General features: G+C 41.5%; 2 protein-coding genes across 3 annotated transcripts; one reads left to right on the forward strand and one right to left on the reverse strand.

Annotated features, from left to right (window-relative positions):
• Positions 1-8: 8 nt before the first annotated feature.
• On the forward strand, positions 9-8,176 carry LOC307257126 (inhibitor of nuclear factor kappa-B kinase subunit alpha-like). Of its 2 annotated transcripts, XM_080036264.1 has the most exons (22): positions 9-259; positions 683-839; positions 1,113-1,207; positions 1,329-1,446; positions 1,535-1,604; positions 1,700-1,788; positions 1,894-1,983; positions 2,065-2,189; positions 2,512-2,619; positions 2,716-2,851; positions 3,003-3,203; positions 3,457-3,559; positions 3,921-4,044; positions 4,136-4,287; positions 4,388-4,449; positions 4,909-5,018; positions 5,248-5,297; positions 5,557-5,665; positions 5,791-5,938; positions 6,396-6,445; positions 6,639-6,738; positions 7,572-8,176. In XM_080036264.1, the coding sequence occupies exons 2-22, from the start codon at positions 735-737 to the stop codon at positions 7,629-7,631; spliced, it is 2,205 nt and encodes a 734-aa protein (XP_079892390.1). In that variant the 5' UTR covers positions 9-259; positions 683-734; the 3' UTR covers positions 7,632-8,176. The 2 variants fall into 2 exon arrangements, with proteins under 2 accessions (XP_079892390.1, XP_079892391.1); XM_080036265.1 differs by lacking the exons at positions 9-259; positions 683-839 and having other exon boundaries at positions 1,329-1,453.
• Positions 8,177-12,539: 4,363 nt separating this feature from the next.
• LOC307257380 (serine/threonine-protein kinase ICK-like) lies at positions 12,540-18,616 on the reverse strand. The gene is made up of 14 exons (XM_080036603.1): positions 18,433-18,616; positions 17,210-17,479; positions 16,760-16,814; positions 16,468-16,589; positions 16,274-16,353; positions 16,043-16,175; positions 15,769-15,940; positions 15,223-15,390; positions 14,758-15,135; positions 14,212-14,408; positions 13,981-14,123; positions 13,547-13,663; positions 13,351-13,458; positions 12,540-13,266 (listed from the first exon to the last, which is right to left on the reverse strand). The coding sequence occupies exons 2-14, from the start codon at positions 17,308-17,310 to the stop codon at positions 13,115-13,117; spliced, it is 1,926 nt and encodes a 641-aa protein (XP_079892729.1). The 5' UTR covers positions 17,311-17,479; positions 18,433-18,616; the 3' UTR covers positions 12,540-13,114.
• Positions 18,617-19,026: the final 410 nt, after the last annotated feature.

Here is a 19,026-nt window from a genome sequence, read left to right on the forward strand (position 1 = left end):
TTTGCGCAATGTTGAGAAAGTCTCTCTCGCTCTAGCTTTGCTACTAAAACTATAACAAAAAAGAACCACAAAAACACATTAGCTTTAACTTTGGACCGTGAAGGGTGACGATATCATATCGGTTCATCCTTCTTTTCCTAACACTAAACAAGAAGACGACCATAGATAGTAGAAGACGACCCGTAAACTCGGTTAGCGACAATGTTGTGACACCCAAGGAAAGCTAATTGTCATCTGAGGACTCTGACCTCCTTGACAGGTGAGGTGCTGCTTTGTAGTACACTTTATTTTTTCAACGTAATCAAGCTGTCTTTTGAGTTATCCGATTCAACTGAACCACAGGCAGTTCAATAACAACAAATGGGTTTTATGGGAATGCTAATGCTACGTTTCGTGCTAAGTGAAACATCAAAAGCAGCAAGTGTATTCAATGTGAGAGAAAGCTGTCTTGTAATCCCATAAGGGAAGAAATAGGCCATAGCTCTGTAAACTTTACAAAAGTCTGTGCACCACACTAACATCTAAATGAACAGGTAGATGATAGTGTGGTAACATTAATACTGTTTCCCCTGCAGGTGCATAGAGTTAATATGTTCAAATGCTTAAATAAAATACTTCTACAGTGTATGTTTCCAGAGTCCAGACATTGGCTGATATTTTATTTTGTCTCTTTTCTGCTGAGGTCTCTAGCAGACTTTCTCAGTTGTCTGGTCGCTCTAGCAGACCTCGACACCATGGAGCGGACTGCACCCAAGCAGAGCCAGCTGTGTGGCTCCTGGGAGAATAAGGACAGACTCGGGACGGGAGGCTTCGGGCACGTCTACCTGTACCAGCACCTTGTAAGTCCAGCTACATCCACCTGAGGGGAACACAAACCCCCAGACCTGTGTGTGTGTGTGTGTGTGTGTGTGTGTGTGTGTGTGTGTGTGTGTGTGTGTGTGTGTGTGTGTGTGTGTGTGTGTGTGTGTGTGTGTGTGTGTGTGTGTGTGTGTGTGTGTGTGTGTGTGTGTGTGTGTGTGTGTGTGTGTGTCTGTGTGTGTCTGTGTGTGTCTGTGTGTCTGTGTCTGTGTGTGTTTGGCACAATTTTGATTCCACGTCTATGTTTGGAGCAGGAGTCGGGAGAGAAGGTGGCTGTCAAACTGTGCCGCCTGGAGCTGAACTCCAAGAACAAAGACCGCTGGAGCCGAGAGATTCAGATCATGAAGAAGTGAGTGGGAATCATCTGCCAGGCAGCCCCTGAACAAACTTCACTTCACTGTACTGTACTGAACATCATATTCTTTTGCCAAGCCATCGCTGAATTTTTTTTCTCTCTCTTTCTGTTACAGGCTGAACCATGTGAATGTGGTTCAGGCCAGGGAAGTGCCAGAAGAGTTGAGCTCCATCGCGTTAAATGACTTACCTCTGTTGGCCATGGAGTACTGCTCAAGAGGAGACCTACGCAAGGTACCAAGTGGGTATTTTATAAAGATACCCCAACAGTTTGTTGTCTTTTTAAACATTGCACTATTAACCCCCACACCTCTTTATTTAGGTGTTGAATAAACCAGAAAACTGTTGTGGGCTAAAGGAGAGTGAAGTCCTCTCGCTGCTCAGCGACATCGGTAATTTCAATTCGACCAAAGAAAAATCACTGTTATCTTATGTTTGTATGTACAGTATATGAAATAATTTTTTATTTATTTTTTAACAAACACAGGTTCTGGTATCCAGTATCTTCATGAAAATAAGATAATCCACAGAGACCTAAAGCCAGAGAACATAGTTTTGCAGGAAGTTGGTGGGAAGGTGAACTAATTTTACACTTGTACACGCATATGACCTGTGTAATCGCATGCATCCTAAAGTTTGTGTTTCCTTGCACTCATTCATGAAACTATGTTTTCTCTCCAGCTTGTCCATAAGATCATAGATCTGGGGTATGCAAAAGATCTGGACCAGGGTAGTCTCTGCACATCCTTTGTGGGAACCCTCCAGTATCTGGTGAGTGTTGCGTCATTAAGCTTTTTTTGTTTTTTTCAACAATCAAACCCTCTTCTATAAATCTATCTGTGTGTGTGGCAGGCTCCAGAGTTGTTTGAGAGTAAACCCTACACTGTTACTGTGGACTACTGGAGCTTTGGGACAGTGATTTCTGAATGCGCTTGTGGCTTTCGCCCTTTTCTACATCACATGCAACCTGTCCAGTGGTATGTCAATAGGTCATCAGCAATGCATTTCTTTTATGTGTCTGGCAGAAGCTGGATGTATAAATTACATTTAAAACACATCTGCTATAACTAAAATAACTAAATGTTTAATAAATAAATGTAATCTTGGGCACTACAGACGTCCAAGATGCAAACATGTACATATGACAAACACGTCATGATGATGAATACTGAATTTTGAACTGCAAAATATCTGCCTGTTAAATGTGGAGACAAAGTAACACAAGTATATACTGATTTTTTTTATTTTCAATTAGTCTGCTTTATTTTCAGCTCTCACTCTCACTACTTGCTTTTGTAGGACGAGTAAAGTCAAGAACAAAGGTCCCAAAGACATCATGGCAGTCGAGGACATGAATGGAGAAGTCAGATTCTCTGCACATCTTCCATACCCCAACAATCTCAGCAGGTAGAGAATACAAATATAGTTTTTTTTTCAAACCTACCAGTCATTCCTCATTGTTACTTGCATCTAACCTGTGTGTGTGTTTGTGTGTGTTCATAGGCCACTGCTGGAACCAATCGAGTCTCTTCTGCAGATGTTGCTACTGTGGGACCCTGTTGCACGTGGTGGAGGGCTTGATCCTGACACACAAAAGCCAGGCTGCTACACGGCGCTACAGAATATACTTAACATGAAGGTTAATAATGAAAACCTCGTCTCTATCTAGACTCCCTTCAACCAGATTTGACTGGATGCGTTCATGGTTTTTATCACAGGGTTTGAACATATCCCAGACGAGGACAGTACGCAAACAACCCCCTTGGCTTTTTTGCCTTTTCTTTGTCCAGGTGATCCACATATTGGACATGACGTCAGCCCAGCTGCACTCATTGGTTCTGGGTGCTGAGGAGAGTTTACACTCCCTGCAGCTCCGCCTGGAGACAGACACGCAGACACACATGTCCCCGCTGAGTCAGGAGCTGTTGCTGGAGACGGGAATCTCCCTTGACCCGCGCAGGCCGCCCTCCCACTGTCTGCCAGAAGGACTGGTATGTGACAAAACAAACAGGCCCAGCTCCACCACAAGTACACACAACACACACACACAGCAGAAGACCGGCTGTATTTCATCTCTAAATATGTTTTTATTTTAAAATTGTGACTGGTTCTGCATGATACAGAACTTCTTATTTTTGGTAATTGGAATGTTTTTGTGTTGTTGTTGTTATTTTGCAGTAGCTTTGTCTTCATACATAAACACATGCTATAATATTCCAAACGATATTTGTCCTCTGCTTTCAGCGAGGCTGGGACAGCTCCATTGTCTTTCTGTTCGATAAGAGCTTGACCAAGTACTCTGGGCCGCTGACCGCCAGACCTCTGCCAGATAGTGTCAACTTCATAGGTTAGATATACCATAACTGTATTCCAGGGTTGAAAACTGTAAAATATGCCTGACTAGACTTTACTCACTATTCATAATTTTTTTTAATTAGTAGGCAAGATTCTTACCTGGTGAAGGTCTTATGATAAAAGGTTGGTTGTACTTGGATTACATGAATGCAAATGATCAACATTGTTTGGGATTTTGAGTTAAGATTAAAAAAATAATAATAATTGAACGCAGCTGTCATTAAAACTATTGTGAGTGAGAGCAAGATTTCTGCTGATGTTTCTTCTTCAAAAAATAGGAAAAAATATTACTTATTTGGCACCAAATTAATGCGGAAAATCCTGTGTCTTGTGTGAACTATGTGTCTTCTCAGTCAGGGAGACTAAGACACAGCTGCCACTGTCTGCACTGAGAAAGGTGTGGGGAGAAGCGGTCAGCTACGTCTGCGGACTGAAAGAGGACTACATCCGCCTGTACCAGGGACAGAGGGCTGCCATGTAAGTTCACAAACACTCATATACATACACCCACACACTGAGATATCCTTACTTTGTGTTTATTTGTTTGTTTGTGTGTGTTTGCGTGTAGGCTGAGCCTGCTGCGTTACAACACCAACCTGACGCGGTACAAGAACCTGCTGTTCTCCCAGTCGCAGCAGCTCCGAGCCAAACTGGCTTTTTTTAAGACCAGCATCCAGCATGACCTCGAGCAATATACCAAGCAGAGAAACACCGGCATCTGTGAGTGGATGTTCATCTCCTGCTGTCATAACATGATTTAAAGTTGTTACTGGAGCCTTGAGGGAGCTATCTGCTGTTGTTTTGTGTTTTGTTACAAAAGCCTCAGAAAAAATGCTGAAGACGTGGCAGGAAAATGAAGAGAAGGCTGATGGGTTTGCGAAGGTTTGGGCAGTTATTCCATTCACAATAAATCCACACAAACACATGTGCACTTATTTGAAAACAGAACTCATTTTAAGCGATGGGGGGCGACCGTGGCTCAGGTGGTTAAGCGGGTCGGCCAATGATCCAAGGGTTGGCGGTTCGATCCCCGCTCTGCCACCTGTGTCATGGTTGTTGTGTCCTTGGGCAAGACACTTCACCCACCTTGCCTCGTGTGAATGTGTATGACTGCTGTATGTTTGAGGTGGTGGTCGGAGGGGCCGTAGGCGCTGAATGGCAGCCACGCTTCCGTCAGTCTGCCCCAGGGCAGCTGTGGCTACTATGGTAGTTTACCACCACCGGTATGACTGTGTGTGAACGAGTGGAACCTGGAACCCTGTAAAGCGTCTTTGAGTGCCTTGAAAAGCGCTATATAAATCCAATCCATTATTAAGGGTGTTTTGGGTTTTTTGGCTGCAGGTTGCAGATGTGGGCTATCTGGAAGAAGAGATCCTGGCTCTTCATTCTGAGATTGTGGAGTTGCAGAGGAGTCCATTTGCAAGGAGACAAGGGGATGTGATGGAGCAGCTGTCAGTATTCTGCTATGTTTACACTGCTATATGGCTCTCACGTTTTCAAGTTGATCTTAAATCAACCAATATTTCATTTATAAACACTTCCATATTTCTGTGATTATTTCTTCTTTTCATACTGGCAGTTAAAAAATCAATTTCTTTATAAACAACTGTAGCTGACTCTCTCTCTCTCTCTCTCTCTCTCTCTCTCTCTCTCTCTCTCTCTCTCTCTTTGCCTTTTCAGTGAAAATAAGGCTATTGAACTGTACAAGCAACTGAAAGCCAAATGCAAAAGTTAGTACAAATCATCACACATAAAATAGTAGACGTGGGTTAAAGGGCCTCCTTTTTTGTGTTCATAGCCAATCACAGAGCATGGGGATCCAATAACGCCTGTTGCTAGTACGGATAGATGTCTTACAAATAAATAGGGTTCTCTGAACAAATGTGTCACAGGGGTTCCCATTGTCAACTTGGGCTTGTAGTATGTATTTACATGACTGTGTCAGGCGATAGTACGTGGAATATCATTTCAGTGTGTGTGTTTGCACAGGTCCAGATCCTCCGCATGGCTACAGTGACAGCTCGGACATGGTGAAGACCATACTGCAAACAGTTCAGAACCAGGACAGGGTGCTGAAAGACTTGTACACTCATCTGAGGTAATTTACCCAAAAGTGAAGTCCAAACAGATTAATGCACAAACACATGCACAACCATGTAATGGGCAGCACAACTGAGGTTTCATTTTGTCAACTTTGATTTTCCCCTTTTTTCTCCCCTGTAGTACAATTCTGGTGTGTAAGCGACGCATTGTTGATCTGTTCCCGAAGTTGGAGACGGCGGTGGAGAACATAAAAACTGCAGAGGCGGCAGTGATGCAGATGCAAATGAAGAGACAGAAAGAGTTCTGGTATCTCCTCAAGATTGCCTGTGTGAGTGTATAACAATTGGTACTGCAGAAAATATGTTAAGGTCTCTGGGAAGTTTGAAGGAGCTTGATGTTTTGCAATACAATATAAAATGCATTATGGAATCAATGGCTAACCTCCTCTATTAAGATCCATATCGTCCCACTCACTCAGCTTAAAAAACATCTTATATTTTCATGAATCATCTAATCAACTCCTGTCTTCTCCATTGCCCCACATCTTTTCTCTATCCAACACTTGTATTTATCAAATCTTTTTCCATCTTATTTTGATTATTTATGTACTTTGTCTCCTTATTTTCTGTTGATTTGTTAGCCTTATAAATATGATTTGATTATGATTATTGATAGGGGTGGAACTCCTGTACAAGCCCATGTTAATGTGTGCTAAATAAATAAACTAAACTAATGTGTATGTCAAATAATACTGTAGCTGATACAGTTTGTGGTTGTGTATTCAGGCCCAGAACAATTCCCCTTCCCAGTCACTTACGCAACGGCCAACTGACAGGTAAGATCATCATACTATAAAGGACCTGTCTGTCTGTCTGTCAGTATGTCTGGCTGTCTTCTGAACATCTCACCAAATGTTCTGGCTTTCCCATTGCACACCAAGAACATATTTTAGTTTTTGTTTTATGCATGACCCCAGCGTAGGAAAACACATTCACACTGTCACTGCTGAGTCTTTTGTCTTTTTTCAGGGACACAGTTCCTCAATTACTGGAAGAGAACCAGCGTTATCTGAGTCAGCTTACTTCTCTGCTGCAAGACGCCAACCGGGAGATGGAGCACAGTGTCATGGTATGGTAATCAGGTGTGAGTGGGTGTGTGTTCATGCTCATAGTAGCATGGTTGTGTGTTCACCCCTGTGCTGCACCAGCTTCATAGGCTCCCGGTTCATTTTCATATTTAATCTAATATCCTCCTCTACACCTTCAAAGCCATCCACAACCTTGCCCCCACATACCTAACAGACCTCATTCAAATTGCCACTCCCTCCCGTGCACTCCGCTCCTCCTCCTCTGTTCACCTCACTGTCCCCTCTGCCCGTCTCACCACGATGGGGTGCAGAGCCTTCAGCCGCTCTGCTCCCCTGCTCTGGAATGCACTACCCCCCGACATCCGCAACAATGACTCCACATCCCTGTTCAAATCTAAACTCAAAACTCACCTTTTCAATTTTGCATACTCCTCCTGATCTTCCCTTCTTATTTCACCATATCACCTCCATCCATTACCCACATTTTAACAGTTTTTAATTCCATTGATTGTACTGTATATTTATCTGATTGTACATTGTCCTTGAGAGTTGTGAAAGGCATACTATTATTATTATTATTATAGACATAGACATATTCCTGAAGTAACAACTTATTGAGGATCTCACTGTTGACAGGTTTTGATTGACTTTAAAATGCATCTGTAAGAAATACTCTGATTAGTTGTAGAATAGGATTTTATACAATGGTGTAGCTGAATACTGTTTTTGTTTTTTTGGATCATGCATTGACATTTCCTTTTAAAACATTTGCATTCAGCCTTTAGAAGATTACACAGGTTTGCCTGTTTGAGGTCAAGATTCAAGATGAAACTGTGTTTTTTTTTATGTTTTAACTTGTTTGCTCTCTCTCCAGGAACAAGACTGGAGCTGGACTGAGTATGCAGCAGGGAAAGCTGAACCTCAGAAGTTGTAAGATAAAACGACCAAAGATTCAGTGTTATGATGAGTGAAATATACTGTATATATACTGTAAACAAGTGCCTTATCGGAGTTACACAATCTGAGAGCTTTATTATTCCATACTATGTCTTTAACAAACATGTAATGCTGTAGGACAATGTGTGAAACAGCATGATGTGATTTTTAACTTAAATGTATTATGTATTTTTCAAAACTATTTCAAGCTGTAACCAATACTTATTTATTTTACTGCTAATATTGATTAGAGTAAGCGCCGCTGCTGACAAAATATGCATGGTGCAATGTGAATACATCTTAGAAATGTATGGCATCAACAGTTTTGTATCTGAGGTGAATACCAGATGTACGCTGACAAAATATTAAACTACAATACTTTTATCACCATGTGTTGATGAAAGTAAATATGTGTTCAGAAGTCTACTGTTTTGTCATTAAAGGTACATGCCTGGTAATTTATTTTATCAGTGTTAAAACTGAATGATTTCAATGGATATTTTGGGGCTTTACTTCCCTCTGTTTATCTTATGGTTACATTTAATCCTTACCGACTGCCCATTTTACACAAGCAGTTCTTTGTCCGCAGCTTGTTATGCCGCTGTTTAACAGTCATTGCTGGATAACACATCTCATAACTTGACATGCAATATTTTTCTAACAATTTATTGTGTTTATTTTCTTTCTATTTGATCTCCCTCATTCAGGGCATCATTAACCGGACTGTAATTAAAGTCATTGATATATTTTTTCCTTATCTAAAATGTAAAGGTAGCTTGTCAAAGATGTGGATAAAAATTGCCTGAAAGAACATACTTTCAAATGTTTGAATGTGTGAGGGAGGGCACTTTTCACACATATATCTGGTAGGCTTTATTAAAATGATGAACATAGATAGTAACCTAGTATTATCGCTTTTCTTTTTGGACGTCAAAGTGGGCTATGTTGGACTGTGGCACTGCAAAGAATCTCCAGGAGTACCTATTTGCAGACCCATGGGGGAAACCCATGGACATATAAAGAAATGGACACCGTATTGAAAAATGGCGCTCATTCATTCCTATGAAAGCTTCTCATTGGCGCAGAGAAGCAACAAGGAAGCTGCCATATTGCTTTCATGAGAGCCCTGGCACGCCCGAGTGTATGACGTAGTGGCGCCATCGACCTATCAAGAAAGAGGGGGCGGCAACGGGCGGCAAGCGTAGCGGGCTGCCCACTCCCTCCTCCTTCCTCGAAAACAAACTGAAAGCCGTTAAAAGCCGTTGGGCTAATAAAACGCTTGATGTGGCGTTTTGAAATGAAAAAACTTCAGGTTTAATAGTATATGGTCTAAAGATAAGTTTGAGCCTATGATTGATATCCAGAAAAATTTTGCGGCGACACAATCTTGTTCGCCGCTTGTATTGGTGTGGACGGGAAAATCTGCCTTAGGGCTTTCATGGAAAATAAGCTCCCATTCACAGCATGCAGTACTAATGGGTTGGCCACTAGTCCATGCTGGTTGCTCGGAAAAGGCAGTGTCCTGGGGCCAGGGCCAGGGCCAGGGCCCCAGGACACTGCCTTTTCCGAGCAACCAGCATGGACTAGTGGCCAACCCATTAGTACTGCATGCTGTGAATGGGAGCTTATTTTCCATGAAAGCCCTAAGGCAGATTTTCCCGTCCACACCAATACAAGCGGCGAACAAGATTGTGTCGCCGCAAAATTTTTCTGGATATCAATCATAGGCTCAAACTTATCTTTAGACCATATACTATTAAACCTGAAGTTTTTTCATTTCAAAACGCCACATCAAGCGTTTTATTAGCCCAACGGCTTTTAACGGCTTTCAGTTTGTTTTCGAGGAAGGAGGAGGGAGTGGGCAGCCCGCTACGCTTGCCGCCCGTTGCCGCCCCCTCTTTCTTGATAGGTCGATGGCGCCACTACGTCATACACTCGGGCGTGCCAGGGCTCTCATGAAAGCAATATGGCAGCTTCCTTGTTGCTTCTCTGCGCCAATGAGAAGCTTTCATAGGAATGAATGAGCGCCATTTTTCAATACGGTGTCCATTTCTTTATATGTCCATGCCTGGGGCCCTGGGGAAACCATTGAAAACGGAGCTCCACCGGAAATAGGATGGGGCCACGCCCCGAACTAATTTCATTGGTCAGAATTGTACGCCCCAAACTCAGTTCATTCGTTCATTGGTCAAAAGCGTTGTCCCTCCCCGAACGTCATTTTATTGGTGGAAAACCATGAACTCTCAATTTCATTGGTTTAGAAGACGATTTGGTACGATTTGGTACATTTGACAGCTTCATTCAATGATTGTACTGTAAAGTACAAGTATCAGAATGGCTTTCTGTCCTCAGCCAGGAAAAGACACACACTCAGACCATGACTCAGACAAGCAGCTTTTGGAAGTCAGGATAATTATATATTTGTTACACAGATATGCCTAATTGTTTGTTAGACAGATAGGCCTACTAGAAATAGACCTAATTGTGATAGTTTTTGCACTTTTTAAAATGAGTTATTTATTTTAATGTGGTGGCACTTTTTGTGTTTCATTTACAAGAGTTTATATTTGTATGTGATTGACCTACTCGTGATAGCCTAATTGTGAATTAAACAGACGGATTTCGGAAGATGTACACAAAGCTTCGTTGCTTCAATCATCTTCTACCTCAACATCTACTTTTTACTACCGTCCTGGCCACTTGGGACCCTTAACAAACTGACGTATTTTACTGTGTACTAGCACCATAACCGGTGGAAACTGTGTATTATTATTCACCGCTAGGTGAACTCCGGCAGTAAAACAAAAAGAAGAAAACAAATTCAGAGTAGGTTACAATTCTGACCAATGAAATGAGTTCGGGGCGTGGCTTCCGGTGGAGCTCATGGGTCTGCAAAGCTGCAAATAGGTGCCTCTCAGAACGTTTGATAGGCTAAATATTAGGACCTGAGGAAACTGAGGCTGTGATTGGTTGGTGCTGGCCAATAGAAACAAGGCTTATTAACATAGTCGCTAAACATCATGGGAAAAAGTACTAACTGATATTGCTGTTATTGAAGGGGTGCTAATGATCTGCGTCAACTCAAAACATTGGTGTCTTAATTGCTAGCCTATATAAACTCATCAAGCAAACTGAACGTCGCGGCGAACGTTTTTAAAATGGACACCGTGATATAAAACGGTTCCGTCTGTGATTTATATAGCCCACGCCTCACGTATTCTTGATTGGATGTGAGGGCGATCTGGCTGCGACATCTGTCACCCCATTGATCGCTATGGTTGATTCGGCTGATCTGGCTGGCTAGGCGGGTGTCCCCTTCCTCCCTCCCCGCCCCATGTGTGTCCCTCCCGAAGCCCAGCGCTCTGTGGAAGAGGACGAGGTTTCCCCGGCGGACGACCATCCATCGGTGTACCAGTAGCTGCGCTCCCCTGCTAGAACCTCCAAACAAGCTCAAGGCCCATTTGTAGGAGAAACGTAGGGAAGTAAAAGCTCCAAGCGTCAGACACGTCCAAATGAGGCGCTGCACGTGGCAGTCTGCCTTCCTTTTACCAATTCAACATTATTTTTTAAATGTGTATTGCTTTATGCGTTTTATCAACTGATAAACTACTCTGTAAGATGACGCCTATTCTTTCAAAATACTTTATTTTTCAAAGACTTTTATTTTTTTAATTTACAACTAGCTCTATTTTATACATCTCTGTTTAGACCAGTTATCTAATGTCGCAACTTGGATGCCCTCTCCACCAGTTTTTTATACAATACTGATAACTAATAGGATGACATGATATATGATGTAAACCATTTAACTATTTCCAACTTTTTTTTTTTCATTTAACTTTTATCCTCGAGACCTATTGAGGGGTGACCCTCATTTACAATGACGTTGAGTTCAAAACAAATTCAAAGGAAAAACAACAATACATAAACAATATTCAATGCAAAAACATAAAATACACAACAACAGGTGAAGAGAAAAAAACAATTTAAACATTTACATAGTGGTGAAGAATGGCAGCAATTAAAATGAAATGGGTGAAAGTACAGTATAGCCTCATTAAAACAGTTACAGGTAGAGTTAGGCAGATTTAAGATAGTTTGTTTAAATTGGTTAAAGGATATGAAGGTATTTAGTTTCATTTGTTGCTGTAAGTTGTTCCAGGAGTCGGGGGCACTGTCTTTCCCAGCTCAGACTGGGCTTGTGGGACATAAAGCATAAGCATGTCAGTGGAGCGGGTCTGATAAAGCCCATCTGAAATTTGCAGCATTTCTGTTAAATAACGAGGAAGCTTCCCGGTCAAGGCTTTGTAAAAATGTGCCAATGTGCGTCACGTCTCTCTTTAAGGGAGGACCACCCAACCTTTTCATATAAAAGACAATGGTGTGTGTCATAAGCATCTCCTGTGATGAACCTTAAAGCAGAGTGAAAAACAGAGTCCAGGAGTTTAAGACATGAATGTGATGCATGCCGGTAAACCACATCACCGTAATCAAGGACAGACATGAAAACTGCCTCAATAATCCTTTTCCTACTAAATAAAGGGAAGGTGGTTTTGTTCCTATACAAATAGCCAATTTTTTGTTGTAGTCGACAAACAAGATTTTTTATATGAAAATTAAAAGTGAGTTTATCATCTAACCAGATGCCGAGATATTTGTACTCTGTGACTCTTTCAATTAAAAAACTTTCTTTGTATAGTAAATGCAACATATTCACAATAAATCATAAACACAATTTGTACCGATGCAGGTACATATACATTTCCCTACATTATGTTCCCACTCTGGTCAAATTAATTTGCGTCTGATTAGCTGTCACACCACTCAATAAAAAAATGTTCATGAAAAAGGGACACAATTGAACATATCAGTACTCAGTCAACAGTTTAATTAGCCTATTCTCACACAATTTGGCCAAGAGGATGGCATGTGTACTTCTGAAAGTAAAAACCAATATGTACAATATGGCAAACATTGAATTTCACTGAAATGAAAGCGGTTTTTAATTTCATACACGCACAAATAATAATTTCCTGATTGACAAGGCTTCCATCATAAAAAAAACAGCAGGAATGTAAAAAAAAAAACACAATGACTGTACTGTGCAGGGGCAAAGAAATGAGTTAGTCAAAAACAAGTCACAGTGAAGTTTTCATATATATAATATGCATATTAAGTATACAGGTTGGTGAACAACATTCAATGATACATTTAACACAGGACAGTAGTTTATGTGAAAGAAATACAAAATAAAACACTGCGGAGCAAAACTTGGCTCACATTTTGGCCGGTTGCATTTAGATATACACATACACTTAAGATAATTTACACCTCACAACATCAATAGCACACATAATGAAAAACTAATTGTATTGCTGTGTAAGATGCAAGTACAGACTTTTTGATTATAAAACAACTAGGCCTACTCTTTGGAGGTGAAAAGAGTTCTCCGGAGCGCTGATCACAGCTCCAGAGGGGGCACTAGCGGTGTCCATATTTGGCAGACCAGTCTGTTCGCCCGTGGATGCTCTGAACCGGGGGGCGAGGCAGCAGACCGGGGGTGCTTTTGTTGGCCAACGGCATGTTGGCAGAGGTGTTCATCGGACTCCGGCCAGACTGCCATGTTGCATAATCTAAAGTAGAATAAAATAAAAAAGCTATTAAATGTATACCAGATAAAATATAGATAGTGTACAAGAAGTTTAGTTCCTCCTCACTTGAAGCTGTTGAATCCACTGACGGAACCTGATGCCTTCTGTGACCGGCAGAACCAAGGTCTTTTTTGTAAAACGACGGCATGTATCCACCGGGGACTGTATTTGTACCTGATATTTTCAAACAAACAAAACAGTGAGAACATTGTTGCAATGATAACAGTGAAGTTAAAAGCGTGAGGTGTTCCGGGAGGTTTACCGTGAGCGCCTCTGCTCGGCAGAGTCCCTCCAAAGGGCATACTACTGTTGCCCCAAAGATGGCTTCCCGCAAAGTCTTTACTGGCATTTATGGCCACATTCTTCTTTGTGCTAATGCCTTAAGGAGACAGTAAAGGATTGTCAGATACATTCTCTGCTGAACACATGTTTTTAAGATTAAGATCAGTTCTCAAGGAAGAAAAAAATAAAATAACTCAAATATTTTTAGAAATTAAACACTTTTTATGAATTATGACGACCAGGCAGTAACAGGACAAAAAGTGTCAACTTTTACATCTCTTCAATATCACTGAAGAAAAAATATAAACTGAAACGGGTTATATGTAAAAGCACCTGTACACGTCGATACCCTTTTTTATTTTAATCCTACAAGGATGTACTCTTTATCAAGGTTGGTCTTTCAATATACATTACCAGGTAAATATCGTGACTGTCTCAAGTAATGCTGTTTAGCAGAGGCAGTTCGTGATGGCTCTTGGTAGGCGGCACTCTTGTTCAGGTTAAGAGGTACATCTTCCGCACCGTTGCGTCGACTGAAATCCAGAGCATTTTCATATCTGAAAGAGAAAGTTGAAGATGGTATGAATTACCTGCTCTGAGTAAAATCCTGAAGGGCTAAAATGCGATGACGGATCACAGCATCACCTGCCCCGTGTGTCCTCCCCCTGCCTCGACTTCTCTGTGGAGAAGTTGCTTTTCCCCAGAATACTTATGGACGTCAGATCAGTTTCTTCGTAGTCGTCCCAGTCCTCACCCTTTTGGTGGCCCCAACGCCGCCGCCCTCCTTTAGGTTTCAACTGATAGCTCAGTGAGTTAGCATTCTCTGACTCTTGTCTCGTCGGCTAAAAGAACATCAAACGCATGAGTAATATTTCCCACAATTAAGTATTTAAAGAAAGAACATTTTATGGTCTATTAAAAAAAATAAAGTGGCAGGAGTGCTTCTAATATTCTCAAACCACCGGTGCTCATGGAAGGGAATAAAGTTCAAAGGCAGAAGAGGAGGTGTTATGACCAAAGTAAAAAAATTAAAAAAGCTTTTATTAATTTGGAGAGACATTAAAAGTACAGCAACGTTTGTAGGCTTCAGCCTTCTTCATGGTCATAACTCTTACTTTTCTGAGTTTTCTCTGTCTTAATATTCTGTCCATCAGCAAATGCAAGACAAGTGATAACCTCAAGAAAGCTTACCTTGCTCTGGAGACTCTTGTCAACAATGAAGGGAAGATGGCTCTGTGGCATTCCCCCGCTCTGTTCCTGCTTCAGGATGTGCTTCTGCTGTTGCTCTCGCAGCAGCTCTGTGTGCCGTTGGTACGCAGCCGCCTGGGCCACAGGGGAGGGCTGGACCTGCTGGAGAGGCCTGGAGGGAGAGCAGTGTTGGCTGGGAGGCTGGCAGGGGGGCACAGGCTTTAGCATCAGGGGCTGCTGCTGCTGCTGCTGATGCAGGGTCTGTTGTGACTGTAACGGAGCCTGCAGTGGCACAAGGCCCGGCCGAGGTCTGCCCTGCTCCAGGATCTGTTGAGGAGTGCCCAAAGCCTGGCCCACGTGAAAGTAAGAGTACCTGAGAGCCTGAGAAGATATTAAAAGATTTGGACATCAGCCTTCGTTCTCAAGTTGCGAGGGGCTGTTGGAATATACTTGAAGGTGGTGCACTACCTGGGCAGAAGCTGGTCTCTTCTTGGGATCCCACTGGAGAAGGTCTGTCATCAGATGGATGGCTTCGGGACTGGCGTTCGGGATCAGTGTCTTCAGATTACTGGGAACACACTGAGGCCAACGGAAATTCATAGCACATGCCAGCTGGAATCCCTCCGGCCAATCATTCTAGAGGGAGAAGACACAGTCCATCGTACACAATTTGACTCTATTAACAGTAATAGTAGTAAGAGTAGTAGACCTGTGATATAGGACAAGTACTTGCTGTACTTCACAAAAATATACCGCTATAGCTCACGACAGGCCGTGATATACTCTCATCTTATCAGGGCGTTGTTCGGCCTCACGCAAAACCTGTACCCTTCTGGGTCGAGGTTCACCCAAATCCAAATATAACTGAGAAAGGCCAAATGGTCTGCCACATTGTGTTTGCTAAATAACAGTGTCTTTCGAAACATTAAGCCGTTGTGCAGACCATACTTAATTCCTTTTAGACAATGTACCTTTCAGATTTTGTGTACAACCTGTGAAAAAAATAAAGTTTACCTTCTTTGGTGTACCCAAGACTTGGCAAATCTTAAATATGGTGTCTACTTCAGAGGAGCCTGGGAAAAGAGGCCTGAGGGTGTAAAGCTCCGCCATGATGCAGCCAACCGCCCACTGGTCTATGGGTGAACTGTATGATATGGATCTGAGGAGCACCTCCGGGGCTCTGTACCTGGTCCAACCAAAGAGAGAGGGTACTTGAGAGTGCACCGAGCTATTTAAACACACTTTCATGTAGAAGCTCATTATGTTGTTGACTCCTACCGAAACTCACCATCTAGTGGAGACATAGTCTGTGTATGGTGGTCGAGATCGGATTTCTCGGGCAAGCCCAAAGTCTGCGATTTTCACCAGCTCCGGGCCCATGCACAGAAGGTTCTCTGGTTTCATGTCCCTATGAAAAAAGCCTTAAAAAAGACATGACGTACTGTATGACTATCTTTGACTCAAAATGGTACACATTGGCACATTTAACTTAGCACCCTGTAGTGGATACCAGACGTACCATGTTTATGAATGAACGTGAGCCCCTGCAGTATCTGAAACATGATATTTCTTACGGCAGATTCAGGAAACAACCGAGTCCTGCAGCGAGAAACAAGCACATCCAAAACATCACATATTTTAAGAACCGTAAGAGATACCAAATATAGTTTCCAATGTGGAATTAGTAATGCAACATGCAACAACTGCACGTACCTGTCTTTCATTAGCTGATATAAATTCTCCTTCATGTACTCAAATATAAAGTACAGGTGATCATTTTCTCGAATAACTTCCTTGAGTTTGATCACATTGGCATGGTTGAGCTTCTTTAAGGACTGAAAGAATAAAAGAAAAACTTTGAGATTATGTGGAAAATTTCACAGAAGTACAGAAAAGGTTATTCCAGTGAAGTGGCTTTTGGATTGATTTTTTTTTTCATAATTTCTTCTGTGCTATCCATATATGTTAAACTGTGTCAAAATGTTTTAGGAAAAGGTCAACTCACCTTGACTTCACGGAGGTTCATGCATTCCTCCCAAGAGTAGAATTTCCTTTTCATTCTGAAAAATATTATTTTTACTTTTAGATAATTTGTTCATAAATACATCAAAATGCTGGGTCTGGATTTCCAGGCTATCAAAATGCATAACATTCTATTTTTTTTCCTGCTGTTAAGTTTAATAAATCTCAAAACAAGGGTCAACACTTGATGATAACCTTGTAAGGTGCCCCGCACTGTTCTCTTAATCTGTACAGATATAGCAAGCGTCTAGAAAAGCGCTATAAATCTTATCTATTATTATTATTATTATTATTATTATTATTATTATTAATAATAATAATAATAATACAGACGACCACTGGTTTTCAGACACAGAACATCATCTCTTAAACTCGAGAAGGAAGAAGAATGTATTGCAGATTTCACAAAAACAAACAATTTCCAGACACTCACTTCTTTATGGCAACTAGCTCTCCGGACTCCAGACTGCGGCCGAGGATGACTGAGCCGTAGGTGCCATCCCCGAGCTGTCGGATGGTAGTGTATCTGTTCATTATGCTTGTCCTTCCATAGCATCCACAGGGGGAAGGTACAAAGTGTGTGGAAAATAAGGGATGTGTTTGCCTCCTGCTGCTGAATACAACCAGATTTTCCTGTGACAACAGCAGAAGACCGCAGGCCGAGCCGGAGGACTCATGGTGTCATGGACTTGGCTTCCTTTAGCTGAGAAGGTGAGGGATGGACATGACAAGAACTGGCATTATTTATGTAGACGTGCACTAACAGACCTTCACTCTATGGACCTCAGGATGAACTGCTGGTTACAGTAATGAATCTCTGTGTCACATACAATTTGCATGGGCCATACTAAAGCAATAATTACATCATAACATGGTCACAAACTAACTATAAACTAATACATGTTGGCTAATATCATACACAAACCATTCCAACATACACAATAAAGTTTGTATCGGGTTCCATTCATCCTCCCAATCCTAGCTACATCTTATCTGATGTAGGCCTACCTTTACTAAGAAGCACAGTGTATCTGCCTGTGGCATTAACAGACATTCATCTTCTGAAGAGGGACAGTTAAGTGGACCTACAAGATGGTTTTTGGTGACATCATGAAAGATATTTGCAATTATCCTATTTTACTGGTGCATGTCACTGTTAACTGACAAGTCAAATAGTGGTGCATACAGTATACTACGAATGGGTCCGTTAGTAAACAGTCAATAACCAGTTTCTCGATGTTAACAGTAGCTATTGGACAGTGACGGTAACCATAATATTCCCACGTTTTTCTTTCTTCCTGTTTGGTTCATAACGCAGCTAATATGAGCTAGCGGTTGTAGTCCTTGTTTAGTTCAGACTGAGAGCAATGTAGCATTAAAAAAACGTTTGGGTGATATAATTGAATTCCATAGGTTAATTCCCTTTGAATCGTTTCCATATTAAAGCTTGGCTCGTCCGTATTTTTCATTTATTTTTAACCGACTACCTTAATGGCGACATCAAACCATGGTGCAGTTGGTGTGTTAGTTGTGGCCCAGGTGCTGTCAAAACATCATACATGTAAGCGGTACAGAGGAAGAAAGATAAAAAAAAAACTGGCCTTCTTCAGTGAATAGTGTCCTAAAACATAAGAACATACAATGAGAGGCACTCACCCTCCTCGCGTCAAAACCACAGCAACACATAGCCGAGCATTCGTGGTCGCTGTTCAACAAATGTCTCAACGGGATTATCAGTTGATTGACATCTTTGGGCCACATCCAGTATGTCTAACATACAACATAAATAACATTTCATCCAGGCCCGTTCATCACAGAGCCCCTCATAACCTCGCGTCGCATTACAACAAATCACGGCTCTCCGTCTGCAAAGATACAAAAACGAGATAAATCACTCCATCCATTACTACAAAACTATGCACATTTTTAATGTCTGTGGCATAACATGTGTGTCTATTTAAAACTAAACTCTATGATTCGTGGAATTTCCTTTGTCGTTACTATTCGGGAAACACAAAAATTATAAAAAGAAAGGATGATATTAAAAAATATATTTAAAAAACGAAAATGATTTCCAGGCGCAAAACAATCCCGGAAGTGAACGAGTATTGCTGATCTTGCCTCACGTTCTTCTTCTCTGGTCAAATTTTTATTTATTGTACTACACAGTATGACCACATAGCTTAATAAAAAAAAACTCAAAGTAGTTTAAAGTAGTTACAAATATAAGTATTGGTTATTCCAAATTTA

The sequence above is a fragment of the Ammodytes marinus genome (genome assembly GCF_949987685.1).
Source record: "Ammodytes marinus genome assembly, chromosome: 11".
In the NCBI taxonomy this organism is placed as follows: Eukaryota; Metazoa; Chordata; class Actinopteri; order Uranoscopiformes; family Ammodytidae; genus Ammodytes; species Ammodytes marinus.

Coding starts and splice junctions, on each gene's coding strand:
- LOC307257126 (XM_080036264.1), top strand. CDS start 735: ATGGAGCGGACTGCACCCAAGCAGAGCCAGCTGTGTGGCTCCTGGGAG. Junction 1,605..1,699: donor CTCGCTGCTCAGCGACATCG/GTAATTTCAATT, acceptor TAACAAACACAG/GTTCTGGTATCCAGTATCTT. Junction 4,045..4,135: donor CAGGGACAGAGGGCTGCCAT/GTAAGTTCACAA, acceptor GTTTGCGTGTAG/GCTGAGCCTGCTGCGTTACA.
- LOC307257380 (XM_080036603.1), bottom strand. CDS start 17,310: ATGAACAGATACACTACCATCCGACAGCTCGGGGATGGCACCTACGGC. Junction 16,590..16,759: donor TGAACCTCCGTGAAGTCAAG/GTGAGTTGACCT, acceptor TTATTCTTTCAG/TCCTTAAAGAAGCTCAACCA. Junction 14,124..14,211: donor GGGGAGGACACACGGGGCAG/GTGATGCTGTGA, acceptor TTTCTCTTTCAG/ATATGAAAATGCTCTGGATT.